The sequence below is a fragment of the Pleurodeles waltl genome, chromosome 4_1 (genome assembly GCF_031143425.1).
Source record: "Pleurodeles waltl isolate 20211129_DDA chromosome 4_1, aPleWal1.hap1.20221129, whole genome shotgun sequence".
NCBI lineage: Eukaryota > Metazoa > Chordata > Amphibia > Caudata > Salamandridae > Pleurodeles > Pleurodeles waltl.
This window is the reverse complement of record NC_090442.1, coordinates 436170079-436188917: the sequence shown is the minus strand read 5'-3', so window position 1 is coordinate 436188917 and position 18839 is coordinate 436170079. Positions and strand designations below refer to the sequence as shown.

At 46.1% G+C, this 18839-nt stretch overlaps 1 protein-coding gene across 8 annotated transcripts in view; it reads left to right on the top strand.

Annotated features, from left to right (window-relative positions):
• The window catches only part of PCLO (piccolo presynaptic cytomatrix protein), a 1309308-nt gene that overhangs the window by 1132773 nt on the left and 157696 nt on the right, over positions 1-18839 (top strand). For all 8 annotated transcript variants that reach the window (XM_069228704.1, XM_069228705.1, XM_069228700.1 and 5 more), the window contains one exon: positions 13548-13689. In XM_069228704.1, the coding sequence (XP_069084805.1) occupies positions 13548-13689 (142 nt within the window). The remainder of the gene's footprint in view (positions 1-13547; positions 13690-18839) is intronic.

Below are 18839 nucleotides of genomic sequence, written 5' to 3'. Positions count from 1 at the left end.
GGTTCACTATACCACAGGATGAGGGCGTAGCTGTAAAGGCAATATGCCCCTACAGTGTATACGTCCATTCTTAGACATTGTAAGTGCAATGTGGCCAATTTGAGTATATGGGCTGGGAGTTTGTCATTACGAACTCTACAGCTCCATAATGGCTTCACTGACTACTGGGAAGTTTGGTAACAAACATTTCAGCACAATAAACCCAGACTGATGCCAGTGTTGGATTTATTGACAAATACACCCAGAGGGCCTTTTAGTTAATCCCCTGTATGTTGGCCAGCCTGCCACTTCCAGACGAGTTTCTGACCACATGGGGTGAGCGCCTTTGTGCCTCTGTGGCCAGAAACAAAGCCTGCACTGGGTGGAAGTACTTCACACCTCCCCCCTGCAGGAACTGTAACACCTGGCGTGAGCCTCAAAGGCTCAGCCCTCTTGTTGCAGTGTCTCAGGGCACTCCAGCTAGTGGAGATGCCCAGCCCCTGGACAAAGCCACACTTTTGACAGCAAGTCCTGTGGGAAAATTGGGGAAAACAAGTAGGAGTGACCACCTGGGACCACCCCTAAGGTGTCCACAGCTGAGGTGACCCCCTCCTTGCAAAATCATCCATCTTAGTTTGGAGGACAGGAACCAACAGGGTTAGGTCTGTTTCCTCCCTCCCCAAAGGGAGTGGACACAGGAAGAGTGTAGCCACCCTCATGGACAGTAGCCACTGACTACTGCCCTCTGACCCCTGTAACACCCCTAAATCCAGGATTTAAGTGCTCCCCAGAACCTAGCTCATCAGATTCATGGTGACCTCACAAGAAGAAAGAAGAAAGGCTGCTAAGCTGACCCCCAGCAGAGAAGAACGAAGACACAAACTGACTTGGCCCCAGCTTCTATAGCCCTGCTAAAAGAAGGCAATGTATTCTGCAGGACCAGAGACCTCTGAAAAGCCTCAAGAGGACTGCCTGCACCCCAGAGAACCAAGAACTCCAGTGGACAGCAGCGTGTGTCCAAGAAGAAACACCATCCAAGGACTCAAGAGTCACCCCGGATCTGTGAGTCCTGTCCACTCTGCACCTGATTTCAGAGCCCGAGTCCAAGTGGCCCAGCTGACTAGAGCTGGTCCCCAGGCGATTCTGAGCAAGTGCCCACCCTGGGTTGATTCCTCCTGTCCAACACGACGATGCCTGCAGCCTGAATCCGGAGGACCCCCCCCTCAATGTGACAGAACCAGACGAAGATTCCAGATGCCAAAAGGTACCCCTCACCAGCAGCCCCATGGCCCTGGGGAATCCGACCTTTGGTGCAGCAACATCCAGCAGGCTACCCCCTCCCTGTCCAGCCTTTGGTTTCCCGGAACCGACCCCCCTGGACTTCACCTGCAGCATCTTTCTGACCCCTGGGGTCCCCCTATAGGAAATTAGTGGGAACCCTACTCTGTGTTTGCACCCTGCACCCGGAAGCCCCTGGGCCACTGAAGGTGTGTGTTTGGTGCTGACCTGTGGCACCCCCAGTGCTCCTCTAAACCCACCAGGTCTGCCCTCCAAAAACGCGGGTACTTACCTACAAGCAGGGCTGATTCCGAGTGCCCCCAGTCTCTATAGTAGCCCATGTTAAACCAACCTCAACTTTGACCTCTGCACCCAGCCGGCCCCATGTTGCTGGTGGTGGGTGTTTGGGGTTAACTTGAACCCCAACCTGTGGACATCCTAACCCCTGGAGACTGAAACTGTAAGTCTTGTACTTACCTTGAAACTGTGCTAACTTTTCTCCCCCCCAGAACTGTTTCTGAAAATTGCACTGTCAACTTTTAAAAGTTTATTGCTATTTATTCAAAAACCATGTAATTTGCCAATTTGAAACAAAGTGGTATTGATACATCTGTTGGATACTTACTTGCAAATGTAATTACCTGCAACTTGAATTTTGTGGTTATAGAAATAAAATATATTTTTGCTATATAAAAACAAATGGACTGGAGTTAATCATTGAGTGTGTGCTTCATTTATTGCATGTGTGTGTACAACAAATGCTTTGCACTACCCTCTGATAAGCCTAAAGGCTTGACCGCACTACCACAAAAGAGAGCATTATGTTTATCTGCTTTAGCCTCTGTTAAACCACTAGGAAACCCCTGGACTCTGTGCACGCTATATCTCATTTTGATATAGTATATACAGAGCTAACTCCCTAAAATGTGCATAAGCAATGTAGAACCTTATTTTTTAATTGAATCTGGCTTTCAGTTTGGTCATAGCGCAGGGTTGGTACATTGTATCGCCAGTAGGGCCGCCTCAGGTAGTAATTGGAACATGGGCAGCACAATAGGTCACACTTTAGCAGAAATTCTTCAAGCAGCAGTTGGAGAGGCAGGATAGAAATGGTTTGAGTGTACCTGCGAAGAAAGACGGTTTTTGGCAAGGGTAGTACCCTTCACAAACTGTACAGAATTTTCCCCGGTTGAGGCTCCAGAGGTTGCCACACTCTAGTGCTGTCTGTTAATTAAAAAAAGAAGTGATGGACGGAATGCTGAACATTGTCAAACATCCACCCCCAGTACAGAGATCAGGGCCTAAATCTTTCGTTTTTTGCTACCCATGCCATTCCAGTTTGGACCCAGCCATATGCAAATCAGTCTTGACCCTGTTCCCCATTGGAACAGTCCAGCTCGAACTGCCAAGCCAGGTCCTCCCTGGACTGAAAACAAGCATCACAGTACCACCCTTCATCAGCCAGGCTAGCTTGTCTCCAGTGGCATGGGGAGCAAGGGACTCACGTCTGGGCATACTCTTCCCAATTGGGGCGATAAATGCAAAAAGAACAAGTGATGGACAGAATGCTGAACAATGCCAAACATTCACCCCCAGTACAGAGATCTAGGCCTAAATCCATTGTTTGTTTGCTACCCATGCCATTCCAGTTGGGACCCTGCCAAATGGAAATCAGTCTTGACCCTGTTCCCCACAGGAACAGTCCAGCCCGAACTGCCAAGCCAGGTCCTCCCTGGACTGGAAAGAAGCATCCTAGGACCAGTTTCAGGGTATCAGCCTTCATCAGCCAGGCTTGCTTGAATCCAGTGGCATAGTGAGCCTGGGACCCACGTCTGGGCATAGCCGGCGCACTTATGGCGACAAAAGCAAACAAACACAAATGATGGACAGAATGCAGAACCAATCAAACATTCACCATCAGTCACAGATCTGGGTTTAATCCATCAATTATTTTCCTCAGCAAGCCACCCCAATTTGGTCCGAGGATGCTTGTTTCCAGTCCAGGGAGGACCCTGTAGGCCATAATGACTCCCTTAGACTCTCTGCTTTCTGTATTGTGGTGTATTGTGGTGCCTGTTAACTCAGCACCTCAGGCATGTGATTGCTAACTTCATATTCATGTAAATCCTTTCATTTCCTGTTCCTGTGACAACACTACATCTATCTAATTACATTCAATTTAGAATTCCTTCTCTGAGTGCTCATGTGAGAATCCTTCTGTTGATCAAATCAGGGTTTATAAAGTGCAGCTACTCACCCGTAAGGGTCTTAAGGAGCAAAGGGGGTGTGTCCTCTGAGCTTCAGTCGAAGAGCCAGGTTTTAAGGTCCTTCTTGAATTTGGGTAGCGAGTTCGGGTCTCCCACTAGCCGACTTTGTCGGTATGCAGGGTATGGTGGCTAGTACTTATTGAGCGGAGAGGTCTGTTGGGGAAGTAGACAGTGATGTGGTGGTTGAGGTAGGCAGGCCCTAGGTTGTGGAGGTCCTTAGACGAGGAGCTTGAAGTTAATTCTCTTCCCAATAGGGAGCTAGTGGAGGTCTCTTAGGTGATTGGAGATATGTTTGTGGCGGGGAATGTCCAGGATGAGTCTGGGAGAGTTGTTTTGGATGTGCTGTAATTTCTTGATGTTCTTCTGGGTAGAACCAGCGTAGAGGGCGTTGCCATAGTCAAGTCTGCTGGTAACCAGGGTATCGGTTACGGTATTGGGCCAGTCCTTTGGGATCCATTTGTAGATCTTCTGGAGGAGTTGGAATGTGTGAAAACAGGAGGATGTGACTGAGTTGGCATGGTGTGTCATGGTGAGCTATGAGTCCAGGATGATGCTGAGGTTGTGTGCGTAGTTTGTTGGGGTGGGGAGGGGAGTTGTGCTGAGGGTCAATGGACACCAGGAATCGTGCCAGGCCGATGTGGATGGTCCCAGGGTGAGGATCTCGGTCAGAGTTGAACTTGAGGCAGCTGTCCTTCATCCAGGCAGCGACAGCCTCCATCCCCATGTGGAAATTCCTCTTGGTAGTAGTGGGGTTTTCCGTCAGTGAGATGCTCAGCTGTGTATTGTCGGCATAGGTGACGATGTTCATGTGAGCGGGCCATGTAGACATTGAAGAGTGTCTGGCTCAGGGAGGAGCCCTGTGGAACTCTGCAGCTGATTTCTGTAGGTTCTGACAGGTAAGGTGGGAGTCTTTCTCTCTGTGTTCAGCCAGACAGGAAGGAGCGTATCCATTGTAGGGATTTTCAACAGATGCCGGCTGCGTGGAGCCTGTAGCTGAGGGTGAGGTGGCGGCGATAGGTCCAGTAGGATGAGGACTGCTGTATGGCTGCGGTCGAGGAGAGTGCGGATGTCATCTGTGGCGGCAAAAAGAGCAGTCTCCATGCTGTGATTGCTCTTGAAGCCTGACTTGGAGGTGTCCAGGATGTTGTTGTCCTCGATGTGCTTAAAGAGCTGAGCGTTGATGGCCTTTTTGTTGACCTTGACTGGGAAAGGCAGTAGAGAGAAGGGGTGGTAATTCTTGAAGTCCAGGGTGTTAGCCGTGGGTTTCTTCAAGAGTGTGCGGATCCCGGAATGCCTCCAGACCTCTGGGAAAGTGGCTGTCTCTATGGAACAGTTGAGGGTGTGTCAGAGCTCGGGTGCAACGGATGAGTTGGTGTTGTTGAATGTTTGGTGAGGACAGGGGTAGGGGCTCCGGAGCGGATGCTGCTCATGATGGTGCGGGTCTCGTCTGTGGTGAGGGTGATTCAGCAGTGTAGGGTCTGCGGTGGTTTGATGAGATGGATCTGGGAGTGTTGTTGGTGGCCTCGGAGGGTCTTGGGATCCGAAGCTGTCTTTGATTTTCCAGTGGAAAAAGTTGACTAGTCTGTTGCAAAGGTCTTCAGATCAAGGGTTGCTTGCTGTTTCTGGTTGGGGGTTGGCACACTCTTTGACCACGGCGAAGAGCTGTGTTGTGAGTGGTGACGCTGATGCAGTCCTGTAAGTTGGCTTCCCTGGTGACTCTGATGAGGTAATGGTGGGATATGGTGGTATGCTTTGAAAGCCTCCAAGTCTTCTGGGACTTGCTGTTCCTCCATCTTTTCTCTAGCCGTCTGCAGGTGCGCCTGGATTCCTGGAGTGCAGGGGAGAACCAGCTGGCCTTCTTGCAGTGGTGTTTCGCTGAGGTCTGACAGAGAGGTGCTAGGTTGTTGGTGCATTCGGAGATCCATCGGTAGAAGGCTGCGGGTGGAGGTGGGCCTCGAACTGAGTCAGGCAGGCTCTCAGTTCGCTCACAGCAGAGGCAGCAGCAAACAGGTGGAGCTGCACAGAGGAGGGTAAACAGACGCTGACCAGGAGGTCAGAGGTGAAGGTGTGCCTCGAACTGAGAGTCGGCTGGCTTTCAGTTCGCTCGCAGCAAAGGCAGGAGCAGCAGCAAGCAGGTGGAGCTGCACAGAGGAGAGCAAACAGACGCTGACCCGGAGGTCAGAGGAGTCACCCTCACAGTGTGCAGTGACTGCCATTAAGAAGGGGAGGAGGCAGGGTGGTCCGGTCAGCTGGGAGGCGGGAGGGCTGGAAAGCTCTTTGCAAGGAGGGAGGGGGGCAGGGCTGCAGGGGCAGCAGCGGTGTGGGAAAACACAGGGAGAGTGAAAGAAGAGAGAAAGATAGGAACGAAAGAAAAGAAAAAAAATGAAATAAAAATGACAGAAAAACAAGCAGAAGTAAATAGCAGCAGCATAAGCAGAAGTAAAGGAAGACAGCAAGATACTTACATGCAGACGGCCACTAGGCCACCATGGATGAGAGACAGGTGTGAGCCTGCGGGTGGAGGTGGGCATCGAACTTAGAGTCAGACAGGCTCTCAGTTCGCTCGCAGCAGAGGCAGCAGCAAACAGATGGAGCTGCGGAGAGGAGGGCAAACAGACGCTGACCAGGAGGTTGTGGTTTAGCCCTTTTCCATAAGCCATAGATTTGCCAGATACTAATTTAAAAAAAACTACTTATGCCACTTAAAGTACCTCCACCATAAAGTACCTCAACCACATCCAGCAACCTACAAAACTCATTCATGGCACTGGAACAACAAGGTCACCTGGCCTTGCCATGACCAATGGAATAATTGATCCCCCAGCATTAAAGTACAAATAAAGACAGCTGTTGGCCATGTGTAAAATCTATGCCCTCGTGATATCCCTGTGACATAACAATGAACATCCTATTTACAGATATAGATGACCAGAACCACAGCAGTTCTAGTGGATTTTGCTGCTGGAGGGTGGTGCTCTTGCTGCCTATGGCAGCCGCTGAATACCTTCGTCTTGTGCTATATGCAGTGGTCGCTCCTGGAACATGTGCAAGACTGCCTCCTGCACTTGCGGTCACTCACTGGTGACGAGAGGAGCTCATGCACGTCAGTGGAAGATGGGTGTGCTGTATCCAGCAGCAGGCAAGCTCAGCTCTGTATTTCGCAGAGCAAGGGGCATTACGCCACCACCTGGGACAGCACGTACGCGGTGACGTGTGAAGCTACCATACCCAGCCAGGGAGACAAGGGCTATTCAGGTTCTGTGAGTCACTGCGTGCCGTGTTTACAGAGGAGAAGGGAACACGTGGTACAGTTGGCCTGAATAGGCAGAAGGTATTCACCAGCAAAGACGAGTGTTGTGCGTTTGGGTATGTCTGGCAGGACCCTTTTAGGGCTATGACCTGTTTCACAATCTGACAATGTAGATGGGTGAAATTGAGGTCCACCAGCAACACTGAAATGGCAAACATCCCTGCCATTGAGCCTTTCATTCTGCAAGTGCCCTCTTCTGCTCAGTCCCCCAAGTGGAAATTGGGTGGAGTAGCTTCATTTATACTTTAATGCGACCCAAGTGGAAGAGGGATTCAAGAGAGTTTTGTTGCTATACATTACAGGGGCAGACATATACATTTTCCAGGACACTCACAGAGGTGGCGCAGAATACATAAGCCACAATTGTTACAGTGCTCACATGTATTGTGAGCCAATGGGGAACTCTGACTACAAGTGGTTTATTTTCTGCCAGACCAATTAAGAACCAGAAAAGTTGTTGGACAAGTTCTGCACCCGATTAAAGGAATGTGCGAGCAGATGTCCGTTTGTCAATGAACAAGAAGAAATAAGATCACAGTTTATCCAAGGGTGTGTCACGGTTTTGGGCGGGTCTGATCAGGACTCTGGTACGGGCACCACTGGAGGTCACAGAATATCCCAAAGAGGTAGTGTACTGGGGCAGAAGAGCGGCTAAAGGCATACACGGTAAAGGATAGCTATGGACAGGCACAGGAAACAGGAAAGTAAAAGCAGAGCAACCTTAGTGTCAACAGGAAACGGATTACTAATGGACAAACACACTGGGGATACCACTAAGGTTGTACACAGGGTAGGGCTCAGAACTTCCCACAGCAACAGGGAATGTCAATGCCTCTGTGCAGATTGCTCTTACAGATAGTCACCCCACAAGCCCCATAGAAAGGAGTCAGCAGAAGTGATTCTGTCTGTGGACCCTTAGTGCACAAACAAGAATTGTACTTACATACACAAGACAAGCCCTTGTGGGTCCGGCTGGAAACACAGTGGCAATTCCTGAAAAAACAGCAACAGCACACTGTCACAGTTAGGCACTAAAGACTATGTATAACACTAGACAAAGGATCAGGCTGGAAGTGCCTCCTGGAAACCAGGAGCCAACCCCAGTACAAAGGAAAACACTTCTACACAGGTGAAGACTGATAGTACACTTACCAGACACAAATACCCAAGAGGAAACGGAAACAGAAGGAACAAACTAGGAGGCAGAGGCAGGAACTGGGAACAGGCTCAGGCTGAAGCAAAGGCAGGAATAGGACTGGAAAACAGAGCACGAGCTCTGGTTGGAACAAGCAGGAACAGGAAAGGGAAACAGAGAGCAGGCTATGGCTGGATCAAGCAAAAACAGGAATGGAATACAGGGAGCTGGAACAAGCAGGAACTAGGCTGGGAAACAGAGCAGGTTCAGGCAGAAACCAGGCAGGAACAGGGCAGAGAAACAGGGAGCAGGCTCTGGCTGAAACAAACAGGAACAAAGCTAAGAAACAGGGAGCAGAATCTGGCTGGAACAAGCAGGAACAGGGCTGAGAAACAGAAAGCAGGTTCAGGCTGAAACAGAACAGGAACAAGACTGGAACACCATCCGATAAAGAGACTGGAACACCATCCGATAAAGGGTCTGGAACACAAAGGATTTGAACTCCAATGCACAACGAGATTCTTGAGGAAATGGCTGCTTATAAGCAGTTCCAGGCTGCAGCAAACCCCAGGTGGAATCACATGACTGGGCTGCACAGGGTAGGTCTCAGGTGTGTGTAGTTTCAGACACTCGCAAATCCTGGAGGAGAGAATCCAGTAAAAAGGAGCAACTGGACTTCTCACATAGAAAACAATGCATAGCAGAATCCAGGCTTTCCTGACTACCAGGCTGTGCATTATGGGATTTGCAGTCCCAGGAAGCAAAAGTAATTCTACAAAAGCATACCATAGAGAAAAGGGAAACATACAGGAGTCAGAAAGGGACTCTAGATGAGTGTTCAAGGTGATTCCCAGGCTACAGACAGTCCCTTTACCGAGCCCCTAGAGATGGGACGACAGAATCATAACAGGGTGTGCATCTTCTAAACCGACAAGTCGCATACTGCAAGAAACAGGAAACCCACAGCAAGACATTATCACTTTAGGGCAGTTCAAGGAGTTATCTAGGGCTCATGCATCACACAAGAAAGTAGCGCTCCTGAAGACAATAAGTACTGAACAAGTGAATTTGGTGAGTGGGCCTAGGGCCCCAGACAAACCCAAGCCAAAATCAAGCCCTTAAATGTGCTGCTGATACTGACTACCCAGCAAAAGGGAAGTAATGGGCCTCCTTCTGCAAATATAATCACTTCACAAAGGTCTGCCTCTCAACCATAAGCACCTAATCAACCCAATCCCACACAACACCATCCAGAAGGTCAAAGAGAGTAACAGAGATATGGACGATGATGTCGCAGAGTACATGGTCCACTCAGTAATCACAATTGGGCAACCATGTGCTACCAATTTGTCCCTACCCAAGTGCTAAATACTTGTGGGAACAAAGTCAGGAACAGTGGTCACTGAACTGATACAGGTGCGTAGAATAATGTAATGTCGGGGAAGGTGTACAAGGCGCTGCCTGGTAGACCATCACTACGGCTGCAAAAGTCAGAAAAGTTGCCTACAGGTGGACAAAACTCTTGCCCATGGCCAGCATGTTTGAGATCAGTTTAGCACATGGAGTCACAGACAAACGAGGAGCATAGCATGCTGCTCAGCTGCCATGCAGCTAAGGAATGGGGACTTGTTCACCTTGTGCTAGGATTCCACACCACTGAATTAGAGGAGATCGTGGAGGTGTTCCAAGACATCTTCAAGGGCATTGGATGTCTCCACTGGAAGGCAGTCAGGCTGCACATCAATAAGCTGGTACATCTGGTGATGTTGTGGCATCAATGAATAGCAAACTATCCAAGGCCCTGGGTGGAGATGGAACTGCAGAAATTAGAAGAGGCAGACATCATTGGAAAACTGTCTGGCCCAATCCCATGAGTATCCCCCATTGTGGTCACCAGGAAACACAAACAGCTCTGCAAATGCAATTAAATGGGAGAGAGAAGGCACCACCACGGTGAAGGATCTATTTAGTGAATGCAGTAGGGCAATGAGGTTTTCAATAATGTACCTCTGGTCTAGCTACCACCAGCTAATGCTAGATCTGGAATCGCAACCAGTAGTAACCACCTTTATGAGTGCTGTCAGTGTCTGACAATACAAGAGGTTACGTTTTAGCATTTCAATTGGAGCTGAAGATTTTCAAAATGTGATACAGGAAGTGTTGGCTGTGCTCCTCGAGTAATCAAAGTTAGTGATGATATACTTTTATACACTGCTTCAGTGGAAGAACACCATGCCTGACTGTGGTGGGTCTTGCATGCCATGAGGAATCTGGCCTCAGCCTACATGGTGAGTTCACGATGAACCAAATTTTGAAATGGGAAGAGATCACTGGTGCATGTTTGATGTCTCTGGAATCCTAATTCAGAATCCTAACATATAGGGAAGTTGGGTTTTAAATTAAAATTCTGAAAAGGACACTTTTGGAAAGTTGTCATTTTCTTCCCTTAGGCATTTGGGGCCGTATTTATACTTTTTGGCGCACAACTGCGCCAACGCAGTTGTGCATCAAAAAATTTAACGCCGGCTAACGCCATTCCAAAGCGCCATGCGGGCGCCTTATTTATGGAATGACGTTAGCCAGCGGAGCTGCCTGGTGTGCGTCAAAAAAAATGACTTACACCAGGCAGCGCCGGCGTAGGGGAAAATTGAGCTTGGGCGCCAAAAAATGGGGCAAGTCAGGCTGAGGCAAAATCTTTGCCTCAACCCGATTAGCGCCATTTTTTTTTTACTCCCAACCCCCATTGAAATGACTCCTGTCTTAGCAAAGACAGGAGTCATGCCCCCTTGCCCAATGGCCATGCCCAGGGGACTTATGTCCCCTGGGCATGGCCATTGGGCATAGTGGCATGTAGGGGGGCACAAATCAGGCCCCCCTATGCCACAACAAAAAAAAAGAAAAAAATACTTACCTGAACTTACCTTAAATTCCCTGGGATGGGTCCCTCCATCCTTGGGCGTCCTCCTGGGGTGGGCAAGGGTGGCAGGGGGTGTCCCTGGGGGCATGGGAGGGCACCTCTGGGCTCCTTCCGAGCCCACAGGTCCCTTAACGCCTGCCCTGACCAGGCGTTAAAAAATGACGCTAAAGCGGCTGGACGTCATTTTTTTTGACCCGCCCACTCCCGGGCGTCATGACGCCCGGGAGTGTAAATACGGCGCACATGCCTCGGAGTCATTTTTTAGACGGGAACGCCTACCTTGCATATCATTAACGCAAGGAAGGTGTCCACGCAAAAAAATGACGCAAACTCCAAGATCTTTGGCGCTAGACGGGTCTAACGCCAAAGTATAAATATGGAGTTAGTTTTGCGTCAGATTTGCGTCCCAAAAAACTACGCAAATCCGGCGCGAACAGAGTATAAATATGCCCCTTGGTGCCTGCAGTCTGTCTCTGGTCACATTACTGGGTGTAGTTGGCAGTTGGGCTTTGTGTACTCCTCCTAGACAGCCACACACAATGGAAGGTTAAGTGTGACTGGATGAGCCATCGTTAGCAAGATGGGAGGGAGAGGCTTGGCCCAGCCTCACTTACACCTGAATAGGCTGTTATACTCAGCACACTACTTATATGTTTATCAGTGGGGTAAAAAGTGTGCTATTAGCCCTAATGTAAGCAATAAATGTTCCCCAGCCCATCGTTGGATATTAAAAGACAGAGCTATTCAAATCGCAGTGGGCCTCTCACACCTAGGGCCTGGTGCACTAATTCTCAAATGGGAAAAGTTCTTTTTTTTATTTATTTTTAATAAAAGCAGCACCGGTTCCTTTAAAGAACACAGGCTGCTTAAAAACGTTCCCATTTGGGAATACAAACACAGGGATGGTTGTATGCTTTTTCTTGTAGACCACTGTGGCTGCATTGTTAACCAGTCACAGGGGGTTGCACATAGTATAAATCTTAATTAGGCAGGTGTCTTTGTGGCCTATGAGTGCACATCTTGCATCTCAAAATAAAAGACCAGTCACAAAGCATCAATGTGCAATTTGCAACCAGTCTTTTAGTACATCAGGCGCTGACTGTGTACATCCATATGAAAAGATTAGTTAATGAAAAGTTATGGTTTCTACCAATATACAAAGCATTCCTGTGTACATCAGAAGAAGACTGTTGTACCCTAAGGCTTAATAAAGCACTCAAAAAGCCTTCTGCTCCTTTGGTAATCATTGACTATGTCTTATGAGGTGTTGGTAACTGTTCACTAGTTTGTGCCAAAAACAAAAAGAACAGATGATGGACGGAATGCTGAACAATGCAAACAATTACCTCCAGTCACAGATTTGGGTTTAATCCATTTTTTGTGCTCATCATGCCACCCCAGTTTGGAACCATCCATATGCAAGTCAGTGCAGTGATATGGGGTAATTCCCTGAAACTGGTCTGCGGATCCTTGTTTTTGGTCCAGGGAGGATCTGGCCTGGCAGTTCAGGCTGGACTGTTCCCATGGGGAGCAGGGTGAAGACTCATTTGCATATTGCTGGGTCCAAACTGGGGTGGTGTGGTTAGCAAAAAAGCAATGGATTAAACCCAGATCTGTGACTGGGGTGAATGTTTGTATTGTTCAGCATTCTGTCCATCATCTGTTCTTTTTGCACTAGTTTGTGCTGGCAAATGCAGTAGCAAATGATTTATACATACGACTGCAACTAGCAACTAGATGGGGTGCCCCTTTCAGGTGCCCACCTAATTTAAATTTGGGATGGATTGCAAAACTCATTTTGCGAGTTGAAAATGTTTTTCTGACATGCAAAATGGACTTATTACCTATAAAGAGCCATTTTGCCTTCATATTTTACGAATCACAGAGTTTGCTATTGCAAAATGGCTTATACATCAGGCCCTCAGTATATTTATGTTTTCTGAACCTATGTAAATCATATTTTCAGTTTGAACTACAACTGTAACTTCAGGAGGATGAATTGTGTCCATGATTTTCTCTTCTATGATCTATGACATTTTCAGTAAAGCTGTACCCCTCAAAAAGAAAGTACTCTCCGAACCCTCTCAATGCTAACCTTAAGTCTTCTATCCCCTTTAATTAATTACTTGTTTCTCTCTGTTGAATGCTCCAGCTCTTCCAAAGGTCTGGCCTTTCCTCCCCTTATGGGTATTTGTTTTACTGTCATCATTGTTTTGTGAGAAACCTACCATTTACTATGCTTGTATATGATCTTATATATATCTATAACTAACTTTGAGCTTTTAATCCACCCTGTTGGCCTTGGGCCCCGTTCACAATGTACAGAAATACAGAAATAAATTAAATAAAAAATTAAGTTTATCATTAAACAGTTTTGATGTCCTATGCTAATGCTTCGAGTGCCATTGACAAATCCGGTGACCTGTGAGGTCAAAGGGAAATGAATTAATCTGTTTGTTTCTCAGCAACTTCCGCATGTATGTCGAGTGTAAAAAGTCACTCTCTCTAAATTAAACCATCAGTACTATAAAACAAGTAGTTATCATGTGTTGTGTTGGTGGATGTACCACTAAGTAATATCACAAGTGCTGTCCGTTGTATGTATTATGTATATCAAACGCACGTGTATTTATAACATTATTGTTTTACATCCTCTCGTAGCATCAAAACCTAATGCCCACAGGGCCACTGAATCATCTGTCTCCACCACATCGTCTGCCAACAGTTTTGGTAGTGGACACGGCATGGACATTGAAGGAAACAACACAACTGGAGAGAACAACCAGTTCCCTATCCCAAGAATGTAAGTAATACTATTAAAATGCAATGTGCTAGCAGAACCTTTGGCATAATCAGTGCTCAAATTCCTGTGGTCTACTTTGCTTCCAACATCATTGATTTAGGAATACATTCAGATTCTGAACTAAAGACAAGATACAGACTCAATACAGTTTCTGTCTCTGTAAAGGCTCTCTCGGCTGCTCTATCTCCCCCAAACTGCAGGTTAGGGTGAATGGAATTATAGGCTGCTATAGTTGCTTCTGTCATTTCACAAAGCTACTATATGCCGGATAGTCTGAGCAGGCTGGCAGTCAGCCATAGTGGATGCCTTCATCTCATAAGGCTCTTACTTTACGTGGGATAGTCTGATGTGGCTAGCAATCAGCTATAGTGGCTGCCCTCATTTCACACGGGATCTTATTATATGCAGGGTAGTTTGATAAGGGTAGCAAGCAACCATAGTGGCTGTGTTCATTTCATAAGTCTTTTGCTCTCTTCTGTCTGCATACAGGCTCTACCCACCACCTTACATCCACACCTCCTGCGAGCTCGATGCCAAGGACTGCCATATAGCCCTAGTCACCGTGAACTGTATTGCTTTTTGTTTACAGACTGTTGTAAAAATGTTATATATTCACTGTTGTTTCCTATCTTGCAACCCTCAGGCTTTAAATGTGCCAGTATTAAGGTAGATGTTGATCTAGGGGGGTGAAGTGGGCATATGGTGATGATGGGTAAATACAAATCTTGGATGTTTGATTGTGAATGTGTGCGGTAGGTATGTTTCCAATTAACAACGCATATTTCAATTAAGAATTTAAGGTCACAATGAGTCTAAAATTTCTAGACAAAATCCATCTTTTTGCTGTGTTCCCCCAGTTTTGTATTTACATTCAACAGCTAGTGTATCTGAGGCCTTCTAATCAGGTCTCATTTAAATGTCCAAGGTTTAAAAAAGGATAATTAATTTTCATTTAAAGTCACAGGACACTTTGGTAAATCAAAAGTGTATGTGCACAAATTCTTCGGGCACATGTACCAAGTCTAGATTTTAGGTCCAAGAGTGACCCAAAACATTTGCCACTTCTACAAAAATATAAAAATATATAGCATACCCTTTACATAGTACAGTTCTAGTATTTGGGATTCTTTTTACACTAAATTCTAAAACAAAAATACTATGAAAATCAAAATCACAGCACATAGAAGATAGATGAAAATGCCACTGTATGATTATATATAGTGATATCCATGCCTGAATTATTAAATATACGGACCTTCATCACGGTTGCAATGTTTAGGAACAGGTGAGCCACATTCCGTGCTGGTAACGTGCCGTTCACAGATGATTCCCCAAGTGGCTATGAGAGTTAGCAAATGTTAATTTCGAGTATGGCCTCACAGTAGGTGTAGGGAAGGAGGGAACATGATTGGCAGGACTTCCAGGTCACAACAGGGGCGTAATTCATGCCCCTGCGTGCATTGTGGAAGTTTTCCCTGTGTTTGTAAAATAGATCTGAAAAGAGGGTAAACATTGGCCAGACTGGAATGTACCCAAGGGACCAGTTCCTACTCTACAAGAATGTCCTGTGGAAACAGAAGATAGCACAGCTACAGAAACATACCAGGAACCAGTTAGAACTGAAAATTCTGTTCTGGGAACGTTATGTAGTTGTTTGAAGCCTTCCTTCATCTTGAGACCGTGGTCTGATATGAGGGTAGCTAGTCTTGTAAGCCAGAAGACGTTTGGGTTCAAGAAACTGAAATTGCTGCTTTTTTTTTCTCCAAAAGATGAGACTTTGAAAACAATCTAATCTCTTGAGGATTAGGAAAAGGTCCCCAGCCTACCCAAAAGAAGATCGCTCATTGCTGTTTCCCTTTCTAAACTTACTTGTTTGAATGTCTGGATTGCAGTGGGGACGTTAAACTGTTGTATCTTGTATTCTTGCGTGTTGTTCTCGTGCCGCACGGGCTCATGGGTGCACGAGAACAACACACGAATGTGAGGGTTTGATCAGGTGTGGGGATTCTATAATGGTTCAGGGCGGCGTTAAATACAGGGGCAGCATGCAGAGGGACACGCTGTACATCCTGTGTTAAAATAAAAGCAATTGGATACTAATTTACTGTCTATGGTGACTTCCATGTCTTGAGTAACACAACATTATTTGGCGACAAGGATGGGATGCAAACTCACGCGTGTGTTCTGGGTCACCAATCACTATAATTTCAGATAAATTGTTTGAGGAGAAATGGCAGGGTGTGGTGTTGCATCCTCCTGATGTGCGAGCAATTGCTTTTGGTGGTCAAGAGATCAATTTGTGTGGGTATTTCATGGAAAGATTGCAGTATAAGGAGAGATCTATTAATACAAAGGTATATGTGGCAAAACGAGGACCAGGGTAAATTTGGGATGGTTCTTAAGCCTGGTACTGCACATCCAATTTCTTTGGTGGACAGTGTGGCCAATAACTATAGCTCTTTGGAAGAGGTGATACCTAAACATAAAGCTGTATTTGAAGATAAGTTGGGGATGGTCAAAGGTTATGCACACAAAATTAAACTGAAGCCTGATGCTATTCCGGTCACACATAAGGTTCGCAATGTCCCGTTAAGTATTAGGCAGAAATTGAAAGATCATCTTACACAGTTGTGCAAGGATGGGGTGATCGAACCAATTGAATCCTCATTATGGATTTCACCCATTGTGGTAGCAGTTAAGGAGACGGGGGACTTGGGACTTTGTGTGGAACTCAGGTCTTTAAATAAAAATATACAAGTTGACTGCTTCCCGTTGCCTAGGATTCAAGACATGTTGGCTCAACCGAGTGGTTTGAAATTTTTTTCGATTCTGGATTTGAGAGCAGCGTACCATCAAGTAGAACTTTGTCAGGAATCTAGAGATCTCACTGCATTTAATACATCATTTGGGGCTTTTCGGTTCCTGAGGATGCCATTTAGTCTAGCATCTGCAGCTTCTGTATTCCAAAAACTGATGCATCAACTTTTTGGGGGAGAGGAAGGAGTATTAATGTACCAGGGCGACATTTTGATAAGTTCGGACTCTGTGCAATCCCATTTGGACAAATTAGACGGACGTTTGAACATTCTTGAGCTTCATGTGATGACGGTGTCTAAGCTTAAATGTAAATTTATGTTGGAAGAAGTGGAGTATTTGGGGCATCGAATTAGTGGACACAGCATCAGGCCCAAGAATCATCTTCTGTCTGCAATTGATAATTGTGCTTCACCAAAAGACAAGGATCAATTGAGGTCCTTTTTGGTTTGTGCGAATATTATTAAAGATTTGTACAGAGTTTTGCTTTGCAGTGTGAACCTTTTACGCAGATTGTTGTGCAAAAATGTTAAGTTTGAGTGTGAAGCATGCAAAATTTTGAAGAGCCTTGTTATGAATGCACCTGCCATACAACCGTTCAGTGATAGTGCACTTTCAGTTGTGACGGTGGATGCAAGTAATGGGGGAATTGGAGCTGTTCTCACTCAAATCCAGGATGGTCTTGAACACACAGTCGCCTTTGCCTCACGCAGATTAACGACGTCTGAGCACAACTATAGTACTATTGAGCAAGAGGCTTTAGTTTGTGTTTGGGGGGGTCCATCATTTTTCAACATATTTTTGGGGCCTGGAATTTGTGGTGGTCCTGATCATAAGCCATTGATGTATTTATGGAACGGAACGGGGATGGGAAATGCAAGTCCTCAGTTGATTCGATTGTTATCCAAAATGCATGTATTCAGCTTCAGGATGAAACATATTCAAGGTGGGCAAAATTCCAGGGCAGATTTTTTTGTCACGCTGCCCTGTCACTAATGAGGCTAAAGAGTCAGATAATGGATCTGAAGACAAAGAGGTGTTCATTGGTATAGTTGATGGGTTGGTGATGTCAGAAGGAGTGGTTTTGAAGGAAAGTTGGGAGAAGGAGGTTAAAAATGATTGTTTGTTAAATATTTTGAAGGATTATATAAGAAATGGCTGGCCCAGGCAAGGTCATGTGTTAGAAGATGTGAAACCATTTTTCAAGGTCAAGGATGAATTGAGTGTGGAGGGAAAGTTGGTGATGAGAGGTACAAAGTTGATCCCTCCTATTGTACTTAGACATAAACTGGTCATGTTGGCTCACAAAGGGCATGTGGGTGTGACAGGCACCAGAAAGAAGCTTTGCCTGTACTATTGGTGGCCTGGAATGGATTCTAGTGTGGAAGCGATGGTTGGCAGTTGTGGAGTGTGCGCGCAAGCTGAGAAGTCTGTATGTGTGCACAACACCTCGATGTGTCCGGTCAGGTTTTGTGAGTCTCCCTGGGAGAAGATTGGTATGGATTTCATTGGTCCTATTGGTGGCATGAATGAGGGTAGGAGATTTGTTTTGGTTGTCGTGGACTATCATTCCAAATGGGTGTCATAAGTTTTTGAAGGAAACTAACACAACTGAAGTAATACCATTTTTTAAGGACCTATTTCATTCAGAAGAGGTTCCAGCGTTTGGTGTAACGAATAATGGGGTACAGTTTGTGTATCATTCAATGAGGAGGTTTTTGGATGAGTTCGGAATTAAACATTTGGCTACAGCATTATATAGTCCACAAGGGAATGGCATAGTGGAGAGAATTAATCGCATTCTTAAAGACAAAATTCTGATTGCAATGCAAGCTGGTATTTCCATTCAGGAAGCTGTTGCTAAAAGAATATGGTGTTATTTGAACACTCCTCATGCCACGACTGGCATTACTCCTTTTGCTTTGTTGAGGGGTAGACATTTGTTTAATGAATTGTCCCTTAAGTGGGTGGTTAAAAAGTCTGCACCGGACAAGTGCATACCTAGTATGGATCTTACTAGGAACAAAGTGGAGGTGTCTCAAAGTACAGCTAAATGCGGGTATGATGAACTTAAAAGAACCAAAGAAGTTGATTTCTCAGTGGGGGATTGGGTGAGAATAAAAGGACCTTTTAAGTGCAAAGGTTCTAAGTATTTCCCAGTGTGTAAAGTGGTGCAAGTGTCTAAGCATTCCGTCTTGGTTGATGGTGGGAAGTGGTGGAGCAAGAGGAAGGTAGTCAAGGCCAAGGGAGTCATGGAGTGTGATGTGCATAGAAGTTGCAATGAAGATAAAGTTTCTGGTGGAATTCTTGGAGGTGATTTGTTAGAGATGGATGGT